The sequence below is a fragment of the Panthera onca genome, chromosome C1 (assembly GCF_046562875.1).
Source record: "Panthera onca isolate mPanOnc1 chromosome C1, mPanOnc1 haplotype 2, whole genome shotgun sequence".
Lineage (NCBI taxonomy): Eukaryota > Metazoa > Chordata > Mammalia > Carnivora > Felidae > Panthera > Panthera onca.
This window is the reverse complement of record NC_138346.1, coordinates 71,712,635-71,737,211: the sequence shown is the minus strand read 5'-3', so window position 1 is coordinate 71,737,211 and position 24,577 is coordinate 71,712,635. Positions and strand designations below refer to the sequence as shown.

At 39.2% G+C, this 24,577-nt stretch overlaps 1 protein-coding gene across 5 annotated transcripts in view; it reads right to left on the bottom strand.

Moving 5' to 3' along the window:
• RBMS1 (RNA binding motif single stranded interacting protein 1) overlaps positions 1 to 20,323 on the bottom strand; it is a 218,371-nt gene extending 198,048 nt beyond the window's left edge. Inside the window, exon 1 of one of the 5 annotated variants that reach the window (XM_060626847.3) lies at positions 19,811 to 20,323. In XM_060626847.3, coding sequence (XP_060482830.1) covers positions 19,811 to 19,885 — 75 coding nt within the window. In that variant the 5' untranslated portion in view covers positions 19,886 to 20,323. The remainder of the gene's footprint in view (positions 1 to 19,810) is intronic. The other 4 variants (XM_060626846.3, XM_060626849.3, XM_060626852.3 and 1 more) reach the window with 4 other exon arrangements.
• Positions 20,324 to 24,577: the final 4,254 nt, after the last annotated feature.

Below are 24,577 nucleotides of genomic sequence, written 5' to 3'. Positions count from 1 at the left end.
ATGGCAATTAAGGATCAAATATCCAGAATAACTACATCATAGAAATATATTGTTTTTTAATTGAAGTAGACATCTTAATGGTAAGAAATCTGGACACAGGTGTCATTTAAAATACAACTCACTCTAAATAAATATAACCTACATTTGTAAAGCATATGCTATATAACATAAAGGGTTCTGGTATATTTTGCTTTGCTTTTATTATCCAAAGCCTTAGGACCTGCTCCATCTTGGTTACTTCTAACTTCTCTCTTTACAGTCCAGTGACCAGTATGTGCAAGGCTCCTATATATGGAGGCTAGTAATCTGAAAATCTGAAAATGCTATATACCCAACTTTTTACTTCAAAATGGATTTCATACAAGAATTAAATCAGGTGGTGCACATTTATTTAACAATTTGTTATGCACAGCGTCCGATATGAGAGTCACTATCCAAATGTGGCCAAAAATGTTAAATTCAGTTCCTCCATGGCACTTGCCAACTTTCAAGTGCCTAATTGCCCCTATGGGGCCAGTGGCCACCATATCAGAGTGAAAATACAGAACATTTCTATCATCACTGAAAGCTGTACTGGACAGGGCTGCAGTACAGGGTTGTTCCAAACAGCAAGCTCCCCAAATTTACTTGAAATGAGGTGTTTTGTATTACTTTATAATGTCACTTCAAACTATTTAATATCAACACTTGCTTCACTGCTTTCGGCATCTATCCGTTATGTAAAGCAAGGTACAACTCTACTAGCAGCTAATGTCTTAGAAAGTTATCCACTATAGGGTGGCTTAGTCAGTTAAGTGTCCGACTTCAGCTCAGGTCATGATCTCACAGTTCGTGGGCTCAAGCTCCCATCAGACTCTGTGCTGACAGCTCAGAGCCTGGAGGCTTCTTTTTAAAAAAAATTTTTTTTTTTAACGTTTTATTTATTTTTGAGACAGGGAGAGACAGAGCATGAACAGGGGAGGGTCAGAGAGAGGGAGACACAGAATCTGAAACAGGCTCCAGGCTCTGAACTGTCAGCGCAGAGCCCGACGCGGGGCTCGAACTCACGGACCGCGAGATCATGACCTGAGCCGAAGTCGGCCGCTTAACCGACTGAGCCACCCAGGCGCCCCGAGCCTGGAGCCTTCTTCAGATTCTGTGTCTGCCTCTCTCTCTGCCCCTCCCCCACTCTCTCTCTCTCAAAAATAAATAAACATTATAAAAATTTAAAAAAAATAAAGTTATCCACTACTGATAGCAACAGGTCTGGTAAAATGCTTTGCATATGGCCACTCTACTAAATAATGTTTATCTTATTTGACTAATAATGCAGATTTTTAAGAAGGCAATAAGTAGCACTGCTAAGTAAAAGTAACAAAACTATCCATTAAGATAAGTAATAAGCGGTCATTCATTTATTCAACAAATATTTAAGGAACTCCAAACCTCCTCTGGCCTTTCCACCCTCTTCTATGCCCTGGGAGGCTGACTTATAATGCCTTCCCCCTGTTCCTCCTCCCTCCAGGTTCCTACTAGTTCCAAAAGAAGGCACAGGCAGGAGATCCCAACATAGGAAGGGAGTGAGGGATGTCTGCCCAACATGGGTTGGCCTTGGTCCTCCAGTGAAGGTCACTGCTCCTCTCTGAAAGCCCTCTTCACAGGGCTATCCCTCTAAGTTCCAGTAACAGCTTCCAACCTAGCTCTTCAGACCCAGCTTAGTAAAGGTGCCCATCTTTTGCTGGCCTCAGAATATGTCATTATCTCTTTTTCGTTTCCCTAATTTCTGCCAACACATTTACAAACATTCTTGTTTATTAAACATCCTTTAAATACCAAGTTTAAGTATATGTTAAGTATATACTGTTATGCTTCCTGCCAGAGAACCTTGACAAATATAACACTCATCCTTCCACCCACAGTTCTAGGCCCTGGGAGACCTCCAGCTAATCCTAAGAAACTACACTTCTTAGAAATGTAGCCCTTTTAAAAAAATTTAAGTGCTTTTCAATAACAATGCCCCATCCTTTTATTATTTATAAAACTACACTGATAGGGGCACCTGGATGGCTCAGCTGTTTGAGCATCCAACACTTGATTTCGGCTCAGGTCATGATCCTAGGGTCATGAGATCAAGACCCGTGTTTGCTCTGCACTTAGGGTGGAGCCTGCTTAGGATTCTCTCTCTCACTCCCTCTGCCCCTCTCCTTCACTCTCTCTCCCTCTCCCTCTACCCCTCTCCCCCACTCGTGCTCTCTCTCTCTTTTCTCTCTCTAAAGAAATAAAATAAATACATAATTATACTGACAAGAGCAGACATTTTAATGTGCCTTCCATTTCTAAACGCATGATATTCACTATATGTAACTTAAGGCAGTCATTGAGTATTTCATTTTTGTACTTCATGAAGTGCTTATATGACAATGACAAACTAGCTTAATAGCAGTGATGGAGCCTGGGCGTGAACAAGGAGTCCAATAGTAAAGCTAAAGATTGAGAAAATTCTTTAGGTGATTTAGACTAACAGCCCATTTTTATCCTAATCATATGTGTACTTTAAGCAGAAGCATTCCATCCCTAAAGCATTCTGTCTATGCTTCATATTTCTCTTTGTCATGTTAGACACAAGATATGGATTCAATTTTATCAACATTTATTAAGTACCTACTATACACAAAGCATTTAATAGGCACAAATATGAATAAGATATATTTTCTGTCTTAGAATCTTACATTCTTATAAAGGAAACCATAGATATACAAATTACTGTTAACAAAACGTTATGTTAAACTATTACTACTTCTTTAATTTCATGCTACACTTTTTCTTTCCTGATATCTTCCAACATTTTCCATTTTTTTCCATTATAACAGGTAAGTGATATTACATTCTAATGCAAATTTATTATACAGTATAGTCTAAATGAAATCCCACTTAGTGGGATTTACAATATAATAAGAAAAGGAAAAATCGAATTAGTAAACTCTCATGTCTCATTTTAAACATCGTAAAAAAGACATTTTATAAGCTGCCTAACAGTGAGTACATAACCAATATAGAATTTGATATGTCTGCCTCAATTTCTGTATATTCTGCCTTTATATTCTCTGCCTGTATATTCTTAACAATCTGGGTGAAAAAACTGTGCTTGAAATCTTCATCATATGTTCAGGAAGTTAGATGAAAGCTACTAAAACCAGAAACTTTTGGTTTAGGAAGTAAACGTGGACCAGAAAGGAAACTCCCTGTCTATGGAGGGATAAGAATTACTCATATGGTTACTGGAATCCTAACTTTCCTTTTATATTCTAAGTTACTCTCATTGAACACATATGGTTTTTGTTGTTGTTGTTGTTTTAATTTTTATTTATTTTTTTTGAGAGAGAAAGAGAGCGCAAGCCAGGGAGGGGCAGAGAAAGAGGGAAACACAGAATCAGAAGCAGGCTTCAGGCTCCAAGCTGTCAGCACAGAGCAGGACGCAGGGCTCAAACTCACGGACCGCGAGATCAAGACCTTAGCCGAAGTCGGACACTTAACTGACTGAGCCACCCAGGCGCCCCGAACATGTATGTTTTAACTTAGGCAGATAATGCACAGGATTTCTAAAATGTCAAGCATGCCCACCCATCTTCCACTGCTGAATATTAAGTAAAGGAAATCCAAACACAGGCTACTGCTGTGTTTGGGGAGTTCAGAGCAATTTATGCACAAACATTATTCACAGTAAAACGTGCTGGATCAACATGTTTTAAGGTGATTGGCTCAATCCACCTCAGAGAACTTTGTAGCCCGAGGAGTCAACTGCTCTGTAAACAAAAACAACAATAAAAACAAAACACCTAAAATGTCTAAAAACATATGTGTCTCCCCAACCTTTAAACATACCACCAGTCTGGAAACCTCCCTAACTGTGACAGTCGTCAACTAACAATGGTCCACAAATAACCAAGTTTTCCTACAGATCATACAAAGGCACTAACAGGATCTTAAATTGCCCACAGCCCTTTCTGCCATTTCCTTTTGTGCATCCCACGGCTTCCAGGGTTTACCAGTTATGGTTCCACATACTCACAGGAAGAAACACAAAAAGGTTTGAACCAATCAGTGCAGAGAATTCTTGAAACAGTGAGAAAAAACAATACTAGCTATGGTTGTACCTTGCTTTACTCAACCATGCATTCCTAAGATGTTGGGTGTAAACCAAATATAACAAAATAAACTCATCCTTTCCAACTGACTTAAATCATTCCACAAATTGGTTTTCTTGGTATCTAATACATCTTTAATAGGGCATGGTTCCTGATGGCTTTAACTTTAAATATACCTTCTGTCAAAGACTTAGGTACCTGTAACAACCTCTGAAATATGTAAATGAACCAAGAATCATTTTACCAGTGAGTCTTTTTGTAAACTGTGGAAAAATCATTCTCTCTTATTTGTTTAATATATCCCAATTTCTCCTGTATTTGATTTCTCTAATGCATGGCATAAAGCCAGGCATGATATTTTCAGCTAGTGTACTTGAGGAGTATATGATAAAACAGGATGAGGGAAAAGCTGTGTCCAAGCGGTATAACGGGCTTGTCGATGCCACCTACTGTGCATTTTGTGTTTCCAAGGTTCCCCACATAATTGACGAAAAACAGAGCTGCTGAAGCCTGATCATATGATGAGTACTGAAGGCTTCCAACTATGTTCAAATATCTCGTGAAAAAACAAGACACGCTGGAGACTAGTGGGGTGTGCTTGACATTAGGAAGAAGGCAGTTCCCATCAGAGTGGTTGACCTTCAACAAAAAAGGAGATGTTTAATCAGAGTCTCTCTGTTTTGTTTGTTTGTTTGTTTGTTTCCGGTGGTGACCAAACATGTCACAGCAGGTAGTGATGGCAGGACAGAGAAAGGTTAGCAAGAATGAAGTAGTTCAGCGTCTATTTTGCTAACATGGGAAGGCTCCAGGCATGCTGAAAAAGTGAGAGGGTCATGGCTCCAGACTCAGGGCTATAAAAACAAAGACCCTCAGGAACATGAAGGAATCCAGAAGCAGAACAAAGCCACGAAAAGGCCAAACACCATGGAGGATGAGCAGAGCCCGGCTATGGGCTTCCCAGCCAATCTGCAAGGTTAGAAACTTGAGAACAAAGCAGAATCAGCTCTGGATACTGTTCTGGCAAACGAGAAGCAGCAGCCACGCCAGTGGAAGTAAGTGCAGAAGTCTCGCTGGCCCTCCCTGCTGGGGTGACCTCGGACACGGTGACCACTACTGGTTTCTGATCAGGCACCAGCTGGCGACACTGGCCCATTCACACTCATCGACTTCTGTGATTAACTTCCTGGAATGACTGCTAGAACTGTGTGTGGCCTCCCTTTTCTTTTCTTCCTCTCTGGCCGCGGCACTGACCAATCATGTGAGATCAGGCCTCACCACCCCCCCTACCCCGACTCGGACCCTCTGAGCTCAGGTTCTGTCTCTCTACTTTGGGTAGCTTTCCTCATCAGCACAATGAGTAGCCGGGACCAGATTATCTTAAAAGTTGATTCCAGTTCTAACATTCCGCGATTCCTGGATGTTACAAATTCCCAGAATCTCGTCTATTCAACCTCCTGCTCAACCTAAGCTAACCTAGCCAGAACTAATAAGCTTTGAAAGGTCTATGGAGTTGTTCTTGGCTGGCTGAATACAGCAATAATCAAAGCTTAAAAAACTTAAATAATAAAGCATGAAAAAATATGTATATGATTTTTAAAACATCTAAGAAAAAGTTTGAAGGTGCCAACGTTCATGGGGCAGTATGTCCTGTTGCTTAGAAGTTCATACCTAAGTAGCACTTCCCAATCTCTGTTTTCACAGTCTCCAGAGCCGCTTACAAAATCACAAGTGGTGACAGAAAATTCTCCAAACAAAACCAATTTTCAATATATTATTATGCATATAAATATATAAGACGAGATGATGGCACGTCATGTCAAATAAAAGTCTCAAAAGGAGAATAAGAAGTATTAAGGAGAAATGCAGTTATACTTTGAAATGCATTCAAGAAAAATCAAAAAAAGAACCTCATCTGTTCTTAAATTGTGTTTTAGTAAGCTACTTTTCAAAATTAATTTTGATCTCTAATAAATATTCTCTCTCTTTTTAAAAAATTCTTTTAAGTTTTATTTATTTTGAGAGAGAGAGAGAGAGAGAGAGAGAGCATCAGCAGGTAAGCAGCAGAGAGAGGGAGAGAGAGAATTCCAAGCAGGCTATGTGCTGTCAGTGTGGAGCCCGATGCAGGGCTTGAAGCCACGAACCATGAGATAATGACCTGAAATGACCAACATCAAGAGTCAGAGGCTTAACCAACCGAGCCACCCAGGTGTCCATAAATATTCTCTCCCTTTTCTTTTTTTTTTTTTTTTTAATTTTTTTTTTAACGTTTTATTTATTTTTGAGACAGAGAGAGACAGAGCATGAACGGGGGAGGGGCAGAGAGAGAGGGAGACACAGAATCGGAAGCAGGCTCCAGGCTCTGAGCCATCAGCCCAGAGCCCGATGCGGGGCTCGAACTCACGGACCGCGAGATCGTGACCTGAGCTGAAGTCGGACGCTTAACCGACTGAGCCACCCAGGCGCCCCAATTCTTTCCCTTTTCAAAAAAAGTTTTCTTAACAGAGTTTAAGGCAACTATCATACTATAGATCTTGAAAAAATTATTGGAACGAGCATTTAAAAAATATTTTCCATTGTATTTTACTGTCAATTACTTCAAAGTGGTAAGTTCATCAATAAATAAGAATAGATATATTTACAGTTTGGAAGATATCAATTCTCCAAAAACTGACATATAGATTTAATGCCATTCCAATAAAAATCTTATATTTATTTTTATGGAAATTGAAAAGCTGATTCTAAAATTTATAAAGAAATTCAAAAGATCTAGGATAGTTAAGACCACTTTGAAGTATATACACTTAATTTATTGCTATAGTAATTAAGACCCTGTAGTACTGACACAAGGATGCATAGGGAATCACAGAGAAAGTCCAGAAAAAGAAACACATAAATGTGGTCACCTGATTTACAGCAAAGGCCACACTGAAATTCAAAGGGGAACATGAAAATGTCTTCTCCATAAATGGTGCTGGATCAGCTAGATATTCATTTGGGATGGGAGCAAAAAAGGAATCCTGATGCTGTCCACACTAAATGCAAAAATTAATTAGAAATGGATAGCAGACCTAAATGTGAAAGGTAAAATACACCTTCTAGAAGAAAATATAGGAATATAATCTTCATGACCTTAAAATAAGCAAAGATTTCTTAAACAGACACAAAAAGTAATATTCATAAAAGGTGGGCAAATTGGACTTCATTAAAATTAACAACTTTCATTTATTAGAAAATACTAAGCAGACACTTAAAGGGAAAACTGGAAATTGGGATAAGATATTCTCATACATATACTGGTAAAAGATTTGCATCCTGGCTATATTTAAAAACCTACAAACTGGGGCATCTGGGTGGTCAGGTGAGCATCCGACTTTGGCTCAGGTCATGATCTCATGGTTTGCGAGTTCAAGCCCCTCGTGGGGCTCGCTGCTATCAGTGCAGAGCCCACTTCAGATGCTCTGTCCCCCTCTCTCCCTGCCCCTCCCTGGCTCTCTCTCTCTCTTTCACTCTCTCCTTCTCAGAAAAAAAAAAAAAAATTAAAACCTACAAACCAATAAAAAGGACAACTCAATATAAAAAGTGAGCAAGAGGTTGAGTTGTATATTATGTAAGTTATATTCAATAAACCTAGTATTTTTTAAAAATGAGCAGAAAACTTAAAAGACATTTAAAAGACAAAAGATAACCAATTAGCCAACAGATACATGAAAAAGTTCTCAATATCATGAATCATCAGGGAAATGCAAATTAAAACCATAATGAGATACCAGCTACCGGAGGGGCTACAATTAAAGGCTGAGAATTCCAAGTATTAGTGACATATACAGCAAATACATTTCTCATGCTTTGCCAGTGGGAGTAGAAAACTGGTAATATCTACCAAAGCCAAACATACAAATACCCTATGACATACCAGTTTCTCTCTTACAAGTGCGTGCATATATTGACCAAATGATATGAACAAAAATAATTATAGCAATTTTATTCATACTAGCCCCAAATTGAAATAATCAAAACACTCAGATAAATCAATTGTGGTATACCCCATGAAGGAATTACTATTAAAAAAAGAATTGGGGCTCCTGGGTGGCTCAAGTCAGTTGAGTGTCCAACTCTTGATTTCAGCTGAGTTTATGATTCCAGGGTCGTGGAATCCAGCCCCACATTGGACTCAGCACTGAGCATGGAGCCTGCTTAAGATTCTCTCTCTCTCCCTCTGCCCCTCTCCCCTACTCGCACTTGCTCTCTCCCTCTCAAATTAAAAAAAAATTTTTCTAAACAAAGAAAAGAACAAACAACTGCTACACATAACAACATGACTGAATCAATCAAAGCAAAATAATAATGAACTAAAGAAGTTAGACAAAAAAGGATACATACTATAGGATTTCATTTTTATGAAGTACAAGAATAGGTAAAACCAATATATAAAGATAAATGTAAGACTAGTGGTTACCTTTGGGGAGTACAAACTGGGGAAGGAAATGAGGGTGCCTTTTGGGTGCCAGAAATATTATATAGTGATCTGGGTGGCCACCCAGATTAAGGAATACCTTAATCTATATATTTAAAATGCATGTCCTATATGGGGCACCTGGGTGGCTCAGTCGGTTAAGCATCCGACTTCGGCTCATGATCTCATGGTTTGTGGGTTCAAGCCCCATGTCAGGCTCTGTGCTGACAGCCCAGAGCCTGCTTCAGATTCTGTGTGTGTGTGTGTCTCTCTCTCTGCCCCTCCCCCCACTCATGCTCTATCTCTCTCTCTCTCTCTCTCTCAAAAATAAACATTAAAAAATTTTTAAATGTGTGCACTGTATGTTCTACCTCAATAAAAATTTTAAATAAACACACAAGTAAACAAAATTATCCCATTGTGCTCCATGATGGCACAAATCATGTCTTATTTACATATTTGCACCTCCCAGAGCCTAATACGATGCCTGCTCAGTGTTTGCTGAAGTTGATTAAATTTGCCAGGTAGTTCCAACTACATGATCTTAACTACATCATTTTAAGTACAATAAGTCTGAGTTGTCAATGGTAGAACTATAGCTTAGTGCTTTCTGCAGATTCCTTTTAAATTCCCAATTCATTCATATTTAAAATATCTGGCTTTCCCACCGCCCCCCCCCCACAAAAAAGGGAGACAGGAACATTTGCATATTGAAAACCAGCCCCATTTTCAAGGTTTAACAAGATTCAAATCAAAAAGGCAAAGGACGAAAAACAAAGAAAGGTGCTGTCGTGGCGCCCTAGAAAGCAGATGTTCATTAGGGCCCAGACACACAGATTACTATCACAATGTACTTATCTGCACACGCTATCGTCAGACCACACAGTCAAATCAAATTTTGAAGGCTCAAAGGATGTGCACTGAAGAACATCCTGTACTGCTGAAACATGAATTTGAATTTTGTGACAGAGATAGAGGGGTAAAAGAGAACTCCACAGATCACCCACTGTCATTTAAAATCCTATTTATATGTTAAGAAATCATCTATTCCTTAAAAAAGCAATCAAAATCAGCATTTAAGATTTCTGCTACTAAAATGAAAATCTGAGGAACTACTACCAAATAAGAAACATACCTTGTTTTCAGTCTTTAGCAAAGTAAAAAACACACAATACTCTTGCAATTATTTCTAGATAAAGAATCAGTTTGTGAAATATCCAAGAAATAGAAAAAAACGATTCTCTGTGACTTTAAATATCAGTATGGGTGAAGAAAAATGTAAACAGTTTACCATTTCACTATCTCATAATTAAATTCTAATCTCATTAAGAGTAGCATTGGTCATCAAAATACTTTCTATTATGCTAATTATGTTCTCTTTTGTTCAAAGTATTACATCATGTCTGCACTTCTGTAACAACATTTATACACTGCCAAATAAAATTTTATTTTAAATTTCCACATAAAATTGGATAAAGATTCAGAAGGAAAATCTGATTCAAAGAGGCAATTGTAGTTAGCAAATTCTTAATCATAATCTGCAGCATTAAGATTCAGTAAAGATTTTTTTTTTTTTCAGTCAGGTTAAGTTAGACACACTTGGTCCCTGATTTGGGAAGAGCTTGTAACGCAACAATCACCCCGGTAGACCAGTAGCGTGGCACACACACCAGTAGCTAGTCAGAAGTAAGTCCAGACCGACACTACTCTTAATGTGCAGTAAGAAAAACTGGGGGCAGGAGCAGGGGAGAAGGGAAAAGAAGAAGGGAGTAGGGGAAAAGGAGAAAAGAAAGAGGAAACACCCTGAGAACGCCGAAACCCATGGGCTTTTCCCTCACACATTCCCACTTTGCAGGCTCTTCACTCCAGAAACAAAATACCAGGGGATCCATGGTCCGAATCATCCTCTTAAGCACAGATTGGTTCCGTTCTGACTTCCTCTCAGGGTAGGATTCTTAACCTGTGCTCCACAGGCTGTCCTGGTAAAGATTTGAGGTTAATGGGAAAGTGCCATCATCAGATTCTCAAGGTTTAGAGTTCCCCTATGAGTTATGAACCATTGTTGGACTGGAACTAGATGAAAATAAGAGAAGTGATGGAACTGGACAGTTTGTTCTTTGTCATTTTGTTTCCTTCTTGTTTCCAGCCTCACAAGGTGTTTGCTTGATCTGATGCTGGAGGAGAGCGAGCAAAGCAGTGAGGTTGTAATCATCTAGTCAATGAGGGGCAAGGGATGAAACGCAGAAAGCCTTGGACTGCATTTTTTAAAGTGAGTTTTGGGGCTGGAGGTGGAGGGGGGAGGGTGTTATTGCTGAGGCCAGCATAAGAAAATAGGTGAGTAGGAAGCTAGTGTCCCAGGGAATAAGGAATAAATCAGGCTCCCAGGGCCTCGCACACAGTGAGAAGCTCCAGAGTCCACACCTCAAAGGACTTCACAAGCCACACCTCCCATCTCTTCTTGGAACCCAGTCCCCAAGTCCTAGAAGCTCAAAGCCCTACTGAAGGACTGCAGGGATCTCTTGTCTTCCCACAGCCTGTCAGGGGAGTTAGGAAAACCTACTCGCCCCCCTAAAGGATGCAAAGATGGGTTCCTGGAACCTGGAATTTCAACTGTGAATACTCATGCACCGCGTCCCTCCCACAAACATTGCCCAAAAGGGTGCTTTGGTTCTATGATGAGATTAGCACTGGAACAAGTACCTGTGAATTATAACGTGGATTACTTTTACAGGCTCTTAAAGGTTGGCTGTGGGCCCTACCACTAAGGATAACAATTTATGTATGAAATATGTTAGATGAGTTTCAAGTTCTACATAACTGATAAGTGAACTTTTCAGAACAAACTTGAAAACAATTCACTTGTAGGTTAAGTCATACCCAATCACTGAACAAATCACATAGATCTCTAGAAAAATATCATCTTTCAGCTATAGAATTTTTGCTATAGAAAGTGTTCTGGTAGCCAATTCCTTTTGTGTTGCTGTTGTTGTTGTTGTTGTTGTTGTTGTTGTTGTTGTTTAAATAAAAGTGCAAACAATCACGTGGAATGAAACCTAGAAGAGGCTGAGATTAGGAACCTCTTTTCGTTAAGGCTTCCATTTTTAAAACAATGAAATTAATCAAAGTTGTGCTTTGCAGGAGGCAAAGAAAGTTTTTTGAATATATCAGTTAATGACCTGAAAATAAAAACTGCCAAATTTGTCTTTTTATTAATGTCTGTATTTGTCAAAAGCCTATTCACTGATGAATCCAAATGCTGTTGAGAAGACAAAGGTAAAGGTGATGGTATTACAAATTTTTAATAAAATGTCACTCTTGCTTACAACCAAATATTTTGAGACTTTACAAGCAGCTAGTATTATTCTATAGGTAAGGAAGGATTTAGAAGTTCTCCAGTACAAATATACTACCAATGGTAACTCTCAAAATCACCATGTTTAAAAATTGTTAAATAAGGGAAATGGCATAGTGTCATTTGAAGAGCTTAAGCATAATAAAAATGGAAGTTTAAAATCTAAAATTCACTTTTGGCAACTTTGATTTCTCCCCTCCCCCAAGAAACTCAGGTTAAGAGAGCACAGTATTCCATGATGATGTATCCATCCAATTCTTCCCATTCTAATTAGTAAAATTTTCAATTGATTAAAAAAAAAACAAAACTGGTATCATCTAAAACAGATCCACACACTTTACTTTTCCTACAAGATCGGTAAAAATTATTTGTGATATCTGTGAAAATATTTTTGTTTTTTTGCACAAAACCTTTCCCTGGAATCACTCTTCATCTGGGAGGAAGCCCAGTAGCACCTGTTGTTCAGTGGGCAGCCAGAGAGGGGAGGGTTCTATGTTCCCCAGTGAGGCCAGTGAGGCCAGAGGACAACGTGACTCTCGAAGCACATCGTTTCATTTGCAGAGACGAAGAAAGCTTATTTTAGAAGAATTAAAGCTAGAGAAAAAAATAGTTATACCTATGAAAGATCATGAATAATAAAAAATCTGTTATTTTCTAAAGAAATAACAGCTCACATAGATACGTTATCAACTTGTAGATTGTAGGCACACAATGATGTAATTAGCAGCATAACAAAACATTTTCTCCCTTTGCCGTGAGCACACCTAATGAATTAGAAGAAATAAACATCATTTCAAATGGTTTAAAACAATAAGAGTAACAAATCTGTGTAACCATTATGTCATCACTTAAGCATGATATTCTCAGCCTGTCACAACCCAAATAGGTTGGCTTCGTAGCACATTTATAAGCCTAAAACTTGAAAAATAACAATGTAAAATACGGTAACTGCATATGAAACTTTGTGGGGAAGGAGTTAACATAAAGTACCAAAAAAAGTGTTATTCTTTAACATTCTAAGCACTCATAAAAGGATTATAAAGCACAAGAAATACAAAATAATGCTGATTATCAATTCAAGACATTTTCACTCATTAATCTAAAGCCCCAATTTCTTTCTAAAATTCCCAGGTTTATTGTGGCCTTTATATGTCCTTTACTTTTTCTCACAAAACACAATGGCAGTGTTTTTAATCTCACAGATGTATATCTCAGGGCTTTCTCTGTCGCTCAGACTTCTGGTTGATACGTTACCTTCCTGGGTGTACTATTTTGTAAATATTTTTCTTCACTTATTTCTTGTATTGTGTCAATTCTGTCTGTCCTGGTAGCTGATGAGATGCTAGAGAGCAAGGACCAGCTATTATAGTCCCTAACCTTTCCCAATTTCAAGTGCAGAGAATGGTGCTCTGGGATCACTCAGAAAATACAACCGATTAGTTGGTATGTCAGTCCTTCATGAACCTCAGCAATTTTTCAACAAGCTACCAGCTGAAAACTTTAACCTAATTCCAGAATACAGATGTTCCAGCCAATGTTAGAAATCATCCACCAGGCATTGTGTTTAAAATGCCAGAGTGTGAAAAGCAAATTAACTGTTTATATTAGCATCTAATCTCTTTTAGGATTTAGGTTTTCATATTTATCATCTAGAAAACTGTTCTCCATCCTCTAAAATGACAAATGCATCCATTTAAGAATTAGCTAAAAGACAATGTATAGAGAAGGACAGCGTTCAGTTCTGTATGTTTTCTCCCCCAGGAGGACTGGGTGTTGATTTTTGCCCCCCCCCCCCCCCGCCTTTTTGTCTCTCTCCCTGTCTCTCTCTCTTTCTCTCTCTCTCACCAGCTTTGACACACTTCTTTTCCAGTGCTTATTTGAAAAATTAAGATATTCATATAATTATGTTAAGGAGACAAAATACATTAAGAAAAAGTAAGGAATTCAACTATGGGAGATATGTGTTGAGTTTGTTATTAGCTTAACCATCACCATCCCCTTTACACTTCCCCTTCCTAGGAAGAAATGTTTAGTTTCTGTTACCAAATTAGTGTGTGTGCTCAAGTTTGCATGTATGTTTCACACACACGGTTCTAAGAAGACATTTTGCTGTGTATCACCCGGCCAAGCTCCCACTGGTAAAAGTCTGTATCATCCAAGTGCTGCCTTCATGAGGCACAACCAACTTCCATCAGGTTTGACTATCCACCCATTAAAACAACAGAGAAAAAAAAGCCAGAACATTTAAATTCATTCCACATAAAATCTCCAAGTCCAATGTTCAATTTTGAACATATGGTTTGATCCGACACCAAATACTATGGCATTACATTTAAATCACTCACATACCATTACTACATTTTATTTAATAAAGCTACGTTACATTAAATATAGTACTTCTACTTCAGAGCAACTTGATACCTTCCTGCTCATTCCTCTAACCCCAATGAATGGGATAACAAGCGAGGTAGCTGAATGTCATGTTTAGGGTTATGCAACAGTCAGTAATTGAGAGAGGACTAACTCTGAACACCTCAATGCTAGTTTATATTTTAGTTGTTATCCATTAAATGAATACATGTTTTTACCGAGTCTGAAATACATTTCTTTAAGAAGCTGATTTTCTTGAAAACTGAGCAGGAAGAAGTTTCAATTATGTTGGTGGGGGCCAATGATAGGAAACAAAGACAGGCTCTGAGTCACCAATTCATCACATGTAACATTTCCCACCTCAATATAATACTATGAGATATTTTTTTCTGGCACCATAGGCTTTAATGAAGAATGTACAAAACGGCACTTTTGATTCCATAAATGAAGCACTGACCAACTGATATGTGATTCCTCCCAGGGATCTTACTCAATCCATAAAACAATTTAAAGTTGTCAAAATGGTAACAAAATAAATCAAAATGCAAATCAAACAATAATGAGATTGCTATAGAAAATCAGACTGGATTATTATATTTGTACATTTTGGTCTACATTTTTTTCCTGGTCTAAAAAAATTCACATGTACTTACTCTGAATATTAATAGTCACTAACAAGCATTTATTTAGCACCTACTGTTTTGTGAATCAAGCAAGAAACTAAGGAGGTGTTGATATCCTTTGCAGAGAGACTTACAGTGGGCTAGAAGACCGTGCTTGGGGAGAGTAAACATTAGTGAGACTAAGCATCCAATAAAAAACAAACTGGACAAAAAAATTCCTCATCCTTAAAAACAATGAACAATATTTAAGTGTCTGTATCATTTTTACTAAACACTTATCCTTCCATTGTACGTATTTCTCTCACATGATTTTTACTGGTTAAGTAGACATGGGGAGAAATATTTTATTTTCTGGAAATGCTCAATTTAATAAAAGAAAGAAAGACCCTTTTGTCTTTAGACCCATAACTTAAAATTTTAGTACTCATTAAGTAAGCTGGGGTAATTTTAAAGTTCCAATAAACCATTAAACCAAATACAAAGTCTGAGCAATATATCAGTAAAGTTTTAAAATGTTTTTTCTTGAAACTGCATTACATGGAAATTGCCCATATTTGAACTTAAACTCAAAACCAAGATTGCCAACCATGTAAGGTATATCTAGTTATACTAATACTAAATGACTGAAAACTTTCCTACTTCACTTCTCTTTTCCTTTTCCTTTCCAGTAGCTTGAGATTTAGCTCCCAGCATATAAAAATATAATAGATGCTATGGAAAATCCAAAAGAAACAGCTATCTCGGGGGAAGAATGCTACAGTACTGCATTACAATGCATGTTCATTTTAACCATCCCATGACCTTGAGCGTTCCAATACCACTTCTAGATAGCCACACTATCTCATTCACCAAAGGAACGAAGGTGTGTATTCAGGGTATAAAATACTACTTGGCTGTATTGATCTATTTAAGCAAACTTTATTCGCTGTATAAACGCAGTTACTTGTTAGGACACAAAGCACCCTAAGTTCTAATATCATGCCTCTGTATCTCCAAACCACCCTACTATACTCAGTCGTTCCATGTATCAAATCATAAACCCTAAGCCCTAGAGAAACAGATTGACACAATAGTCATATGGGTACCAAGTAAAAGTTAAGGAATTCAACAAAATGTTAATGCACACAAAAATTCAATACAGAAAAACTACTTTGTTCTGGTAGCCTTTATTAACACAATCCCAAATTATATCACTCATTATTTTTCATATTTTGAAGCTAGGTGATATGTTCTTTAGCATACACTTATATAAAGATAACTTTAAAAGAAGCTTTTGTTTTAGAAAGACTTCTTTAGTGTATAGACAACAATACTGTTTATGCATAAAAACTTAAAAACCAAGCTTTCAAAATGGTATGTTTTATAGAAATATCTTTCAATAACTATGAACATATATCACAAATGTGTAAACTGCATTTAGTTGGTACAAAATATTAGCTAAGCATGTAAAGAACATTTTGTACTTTCCTTTCTTCAAAAGAAATAAGAAGTATTTCAATTCCCATATATATCTGCATACATGCATCGGCAGTAATGTAGGTTGTAGGATCTCTGAAATAAACAGACCACGAGGAGTGACTTTATACTAAGTGAAATTAATACAGCCAATGTTTGAAAATGTGCACATACAAATCTTTAGGCTAAAATATGTTAAATTATCAGATTTTTTTTCCTGTGTAGCTGAAAAGTGGATACCAAATTTAATTTTTCATAATATACCATGGGTCATTTATAATTCAGAAAATCCTTCAGAACGGTATGTGCTTACATTTACGAAGCTACATCAAACTACCTCGTAGAATGAACGTGTCAGGTGATAAAGAAAGCCTGCTGGGATAAGACCACCCTGACAGAGAAACACAAAAAAACCCAACAAGCATGTAAAATCAGGTTACTTCTAATCTATGTTACTCCACACTAAGATATTAAGAAAATTTCACAATCTCCTCATTTCCGCCCATGTCCGCCCTTCCACACCATCCTCCGATTTACTTTATGTGTAATGCAGCTGTACTACTTTTCTAATGATTTCTGTCAAATGATTTCTCTTTCTGTCAAAGTACAAAGCATGCTGATATGGTCACACTGTAATAGAACTGCATAGATTTTTGTTGTTGTTGTTGTTGTTGTTGTTGTTGTTTATAACTGGAGAAGTGACCAAGATGTCTTTATGAGGAAAAAATACTAAATAAAATTTACAACAGTCTCTAATTGGATGAGTAACTCAAGAATTATTTGACATATGTTAATTTCTTAACATAGGAAAACAAAACTCATTCTCAAGTGTCATTTTAACTGGTATGTATTCCTCCTGCTGAAAAGAAATCCCATCCATGTATTCTTTCTTGATTCAAAACCATCACATCCGTCTCCTGATTGCAAGTTTAAGTCAAATATCACTTTGTAAACAACCATGCCATTACTTAGTTTTTGATATAGTTTCCAAACGGAAGTTTCAAAACAACCCTGACCAGCAAACACATCACTGTACTTTAAACAGACTGATGTTTTCTATCGCATGTTTCAGGAAGGTTAAAAGACACACATAGGCAAGGATCATCACCGTAGACAACAGATTCTAAGTGAGAATATTAATTCTTTAGGTAGACTAGGCAACACTTGTTTTTAAACTAACTACCAATCAAACGAAGTCACTTTTTTTTTTTTTTTAATGACTCACACTACCGTGTTACCAGCAAATACGTCAAGGAGAAAAAACAGAGCTATGCGTTTCAAACTGTGCTTACCTAAAATCTGCATCTGGTCACTTTACATTTTAGGAGATACCCCTTTCTGGGATAATCAAGATACGTACAGTAGGGAATTTAGGTTTAATTATCGAACTTTAATACCACGTTATATAGGTCAAGTCGGTATGTGTGTCTTTCTCCTGAAACAAAGAAATTCCGAGTAATAGGATTTCAAATTTCATAGTAGAAACAGCAAGATATGTTTTGAGAATGTCACTTACAGTAACACAAATCAATATTAAATGCTTTATGCAGGAAGCACACTTTCAGAAAATGGGCCCTAAAGCTTTCTGGGATCCGACCCTAATTACTGGAGCAGGCTCTTGCCGTTTGTCTCTCTCTTCAATTATTTACGGGGCAAAAAGAGCCAAATGGCAATGCATTAGCTATATTAAATGCTATGTACTTGGTTTCTAACTTACTAATGGTACATAAAAATTACTAAGGTGAATGTGCCTGTAGAAACATGGCCCTTTTTCTTCTTCACCTGAGTGTATCTATTTATTATTCATATAGTTAAGTGTTGAATAGGCTGTCCTTTAGGCACCCGATGCTGCATAATTTAAACAAGTGCATTAAACATATATGATATCTAAAAGGTAGTGCATTGATTATACCTCAAAATTTCTTTGAACAACCTGTATTTACAATGTATCTCACAAAAAATGAGCACCTCCCTTGGGTCTCTGAAAACCAATATGTGGGGACCACACAGAAATGAATGAGTATTCTTGCTTCTACCATCTTGCTGCTTTCTGGCCACCCAAAGTAAGATGAGAATTGAGGGGAACAAAAAGGAGGTCCTTGATTACTCGAAAATTTCTGGTCTCAGTGCTGACAAGTGTCCTTTTTTACATGAGAAAATACAGAGCTATGTTGTAGGTACATAACGCGAACCACACACACTGTAAGAAAGAAAAGCTTATCAAGATTGAATCAGAGATTCTTTGCATCAGGCCAGGAATGTCCTCTGCCAGCAAGGAGGACATGATTACAACCTACCAAAGAAAGTTCAGACACTGCATCCATACTTGATTCTTTTGTGATCTAGAAAGGCACCTGGGGTAGTGATAGGAGATGCTAATCGCTGAAGAAGGCTGCTGCATCCAACTTCAACCCTCCCAAATTATGGAAGAAGCTTCCAAAGCAGTGAAACCCTCCCTCTTCATGGGCCCACCATATATATATACATATATTTATTTTAATGAGTTCGGAATGCCTCAAATCTCACTGAAAAAATAAGACAGGCCCACTAACAAGGTACCCGGGGTCCCCAGAAAGTCAGTCGCAATTTGTATGGCTACATGTCATCAGCTGTGTTACCTAAGAGTATGTCAAGGCCACTTTTGAGAAAGCACCACTGGAAATCGAACTGTGGTCAACATATAAGGTAGCATTTTTCTAAACTAAATAAAGTCACTTCTTTGCACTGAAATCTGCCCATTGTCCTTCCTTTGCAAAACCTACAGGATAGATTAAAAGGAACATCAGTGAACGGGGAGTGAACTTTGGCCACTTTTTCACCCAAAACACCAGCGTAAAAGTAGAAATCAGTAACCAGGTGAAGTGCCACACCGCACAAAGATCAAGGCGAGAGGCGGGCGCGCAAGGCCGTAGGCGGGGAAGAAAATGTCCCGTCCCCCCACTTCAAGCCCCAGTCATCGCGCGCGCGGGAGGTTGAGGGGCCTCCCTGGGGGCCCCGGGGCTGCGCACCACTCCGAGGGAAGGCAAGAGTTACTGCTCGCAGGGCGAGGCCCAAGGAGAAGCGGTCTGTCGAAAAGCCGCGCCGCCCGCGGGTCCTGCCGCGGAGCCCCAGGCGTCGGCGGCTGAGCAGCCACCGCTCGGTGAGGGGCGCCGCTCGGCCCCGCGACCCTCCCCGCCTCCCGGGCCAGGAAGGGGCTGGCGGCTCTTTCCTGTCTAGTCTCTCCCCCCACGGCTTTCTGTAACCCGATCCCCGCACTCAGCTCCCCGGGCAGCCGCAGCCCCGCGCGCCGCCCCGCGCCGCCCAGGCCAGCGCTATAGTTAGCAACCCTCCATCAACTCCGCCGGGGGTGGCGGGGGCTCGCCGCGCGCGCCCCTGCACGGGCCCCGACCGGCGCGCGCGCCCCCGGAGCCCCCCGCCCCCGGCGCCCCTTTACCTTCGCTTGAAGATACTGGGGGTAGTAGTAGGTGGCGTACTGAGGGTACATCTGCTGTTTCCACACTTTGCCCATGAAGCTGGAAGGGAGCCTGCCGTGAGCCTGCCGTGCAGGGTCGCGGGCACTTTGGGGTTTCCAAGTCTCGATCTCTCCTGCCTCTCCCTTTCCGGCGGCGGCGGCGGCGGCGGCGGCTGCCGCTGCTCCACCTCCCAGCCCGGACCAGACGTCGTCGTCGTCGTCCTCCTCCTCCTTCTTCTCCTCCTCCCAGGCAGAGAGAAAGACACTGCAGAGCGCAGAGGGCACCCTGGACAGGGCGCTCCCAAGGAGTTGCCTCCCGGAGCCCGACTGCTCCGAGGTTGCCAAGGGCTGGAGCGCGGGCCGCTCTCCGCTCCGGCGAGCAGGCAGAGCGGGGCTGGGAGGTGATCAGTACAAGTGGAAGGTGCTGCTGCGGCGGCGACGACGGCTTCGCTCAGTGCCAGGCGGCATCTGGGGTGGGTGCGCCGGATTGGGAGAGGGGAGAGGGGCTGGCGCGCCGAGGCGGTGGGGGGAAGGGCGGGCGGGGCGGGGCTTGGGCGCCGCGGAGCTCGGGACCCGCTGGAGGTGAGGGCTGAGTTTTAACCACTCCTCACTTCCAGGGCTCGCTGTTGGACGAGCGGAAACCTTGGGAACCCGGGTCGCTTTGTGTGGGCGATGGGAGGTGGGGGGTGACTTGGGGGACCCAGTTTAAGAACTGCAAAGTGGACACCTCGTTTCCTTTCTTGAGTTTTTATCGCCGTAAGGGGGAGGGGAAGTAAGGAGAAAGCGGAGGAAATCTGATCAATTTCTCACTCCCTCCCCCCCCCCCACCCGCCCAATGATTTTTTTTTTTTTTCGTAAGAAATCGAAAATGATTTAGTGTCCAACCACAAAGCTGGAGTCGGGACACCTGGGTTCTGTTCTCCCAACCCCCAGGCCACAACACTTAATTTTCTAGGTGACCTTGGGAGGGTTAGTATCCTTTGGTTTGGTTTTCCCAGATGTGAGGGGTGAAATCGTGCCCTCTGCACAAGGGGAGGCAAAGCTCTCTCAAACACGCACACACACCTCACAACAAATAGATGGATCGTTCTAAGGGGGAGATGCCGCAAAGAGGCAGAATGTTATTATTAGAGGACACAATATAGACATCAGCTCTTCTCTGCCTCTTTCTAATGCTGCCAGACAGTCTGTCAACTCCCACTCAGGAGCAAGGAAACTCCTGAGTTTGGAATATTTTAAGGCCATTTTGAAAGTCACACTGGCATATTGTTGCAGCGTGCTTCAGTGACATATAAAATCAATCTCTCTCTTTCTGCCTGTCTCCGTCTCCTAATTGTCACAGTTCTAGACAGCCCCAGACAGCAGTGGTTCAGTTCACTATGTAACTGGTTATAATTTAATGGAGTTAATTGGTCCCTGAAGCAGCCTGTAGAAGACTTTTATATTCTAGCTCAAAAAGAGATAATACCAAAATGTACAAATAGAGTAAGTAAAGAAGCACCTCCAAATTGGAGTCCTTGCACATCTAATAAAATGTAACAAAAAATTCATTTGTTATTAAATAGACCTTGATTACTTTGTTTTGTCACTTTTGTTTTCTGAGAGTCTGTTTTCCTAACAGTGCAAAAGGTAAACCAAACTGAAATGGAATGCATGATTTCGTTAAAGTTACATTTTTATACCATTACATTTCAAAGCAGGTTTAGTTAGATACTTTAAAACAAAGAAACAGTGTCATGAAACCCTTACAATCTTTACATGATTTGGACAAATTTTAAGGTTATGCATTTTGACAAAACAAAATAAGTGTAATCTGATATGAGAACATTTTGGATATGCTAGGAGGCAAATCATGTATTCTTTAAAAAATTAACAGTTAACCTATGTAAAAATCCTATACAGAACTAGTATTTATTGGGTTTCTGATATATGGTGGGCACTGTTGAGGTTATTGTAAATCTGAAGGTCAGAATGGTTCACTATCTGGCTAGGCAACGTTAAAAAGTTCCTTACATGTTTCATTGTGGGACTCTTTAATGTTTTAGGGAAGAAAACTGACATGAACTAACTTGTGCTTTAGGAACTTGTGTTTGAAAGGCTTGAGGTGATAAGGGAAATTACCAAACTTAGACTGTTCTACTTTTTTCTGGATGATGACAATTCAGCCTGTGTTCAAGAACACAGAAGCACACACACAATTACGTGGACACTTGATTTATGACTGAATTGGTATTGCAGAGCAGTGGAGAAAGAATGAGCTTCTCAATAAATGATTCTAGGTCGATTGGCTATCCATATGGAAAAAATGAAATCGGAGCCCTGCCTCACAAAAGGGAAAGAAAAAAGTTCAAGTGAATTAAAGACTTAAATTAAAAAAAAAAAAAAAAAGATAAAATGGGGCACTTTGGGTGGCTCAGTGGGTTAAGCGTCGATTTCCGCTCAGGTCATGGTGTCGTGGTTCATGAGTTGGAGCCCTACGTCAGGCTCTGTGCTCATAGATCAGAGCCTGGAGCCTGCTTCAGATTCTGTCTCCCTCTCTCTCCGCTCCTCCCTCGCTCATGTTCTGCTTCTCTCTCTGCCTCTCTCTCTCTCTCAAAAATAAATAAACATTAAAAAAAAACTTTAATGATAAAGCTATTAGAAGACAATGTAGGGAAATATGTTTATAGCTTTGAAGGGAAAAATTCCTTTAATAAGGTGACCAAAAGTGCAAGATTGATCAATTTGACTATATTAAAATTATGAACACTGGTTCATCAAAGGATTCTGTATAGAAAGTGAACAAGCAGGCCACAAAACAGTTATTTGTAATCCACAAAACTATAAGGAGTTAATATGTAGAATAATATAAAGAATTCCTTGGTATCAATAAGAAAAAACAAAATAAGCGAAAGACGGATGCATATTTCACAGAAGAGGAATGATAAATGTTCCTATAACTTTGAAAAGATACACTCTATAATAAAGGAAATGCAAATTGAAATAATAAGATACCATTTCACACTTACCAGAGCGGCAAAAAATAGTACTGAAAATGTTAAGTGTAGGCGAAGAAGTGGAAAAGGGGGAACTCTTGAAAACTACTTTCCAAGGAAAGTGTGAATTGGTACAACCACCATTTTAGAAAACAGTTTTGCATTGCCCAGTTTCATTTGCGTGTATACTATGGCACAATAGTTCCACTTGTACATACATACCTCAAAGAAAGTATTCAATATACGCCCCAAGAGAAATACACAGCAATGTTCACAATATACTAACAACTCAAATGTCTGTCAACCATTGAATAGATAAAAAGACTATGGTACTTGCACACAATGGAACACTTTACAGCAGTGAAAATGAATAAACTACAGTTAAAAGCATCAACATGTATCTTTTCAAAATGAATATTGAAGAAGCAAGTCAACATAAAGCATCATTCCATTTGTATGGAGTTCAAAAACAAAAACTAACAAAAAGTATATTGTGTAAGAATAGGTACATGAAATATAAGGAGATAACAGAAAATTCAGAATGGTGGTTATCTCTGAAGGAGAAAGGTGAGATATTCAGAGAGGCACCAAAGGGGACTGGTAGAGATGGTAACTTTTCATGTTTTGCACTGGGTTGTGGATATGTAGGAATCTATTTCAATGTTTTCTGTAAGTGGTTCAGAGACTTTTTTGTATGTTTGCTGTATTTTATACTAAAACACTTTAAAAACAAAACTCAGCTTTTAATTTTACTCATGATCATTTTCAAACAAATACAAAAGCAGAGAGAATAATGAACCAGCTTCAATACTTATTAACATTTGTAATTCTTGTTACACCTGCACCCACACCCACACCCACTCACACACTCACCCATACACCAACATGCTTTTATTTTTCTGGAGTATTTTAAAGCAAATCCCAAACATCATGTCATTTCACCTGCAACTACTTTAATATCTACCTCAAGCAAATAAGAACTTTTAAAACACAATATCATGATCACATCTAACAAAATTCATAATTTATTAAGATCTACTAATACTCTGTTCTTTCATTTTTCTCTGATTATCTAAAAAATTGCATTTGTAGTTCATTTAAATCAGACTGAAACAATGTCCACATATTAAATTTGGTTGGTGTCTCACGCAAGCCTCTTTTAATATATAAAAGTTAGCCCCCACTCACTTTTTAAATTGATGTTTGTTTGTTAAATAAATCATGGTGTTTGTTCCATAGAATGTCCCACATGGCTGATTTCAACCTCTTGGTGTCTTTTAAAGTGATGATTAGTTCTAACAAGGGAAGGGAAGCAAAAATAATGTAAAAACAGAGAGGGAGATAAACCATAAGACACTCTTAAATACAGAGAACAAACTGAGGGTTGCTGGAGGGGTGTTGGGTAGTGGGATGGGCTCAATGGGCAATGGGCATTAAAGAGGGCACTTGTTGGGATGAGTACTGGGTGTTATATGTAAGTGATGAATCAATAAATTCTATTCCTGAAATTATTATTACACTATACGTTAACTAACTTGGATTTAAATTTAAAAATACTACTAATAATAAAACATAAAGTGATGGTTAGTTGTAGAGGTTTAATTACATTCAGGTTCACTTTTTTTGGCAAAGAATGCTTCATAGATGGTGCTAAACATACACAGGTGATGTGATGTACATCATATCACATCAGGAGACACATAATGACTGATTGTCTCATTTTTAGTGATACTAAGATTGATCAGAAGTTTTGGTATTATCAGTCTGATTTATC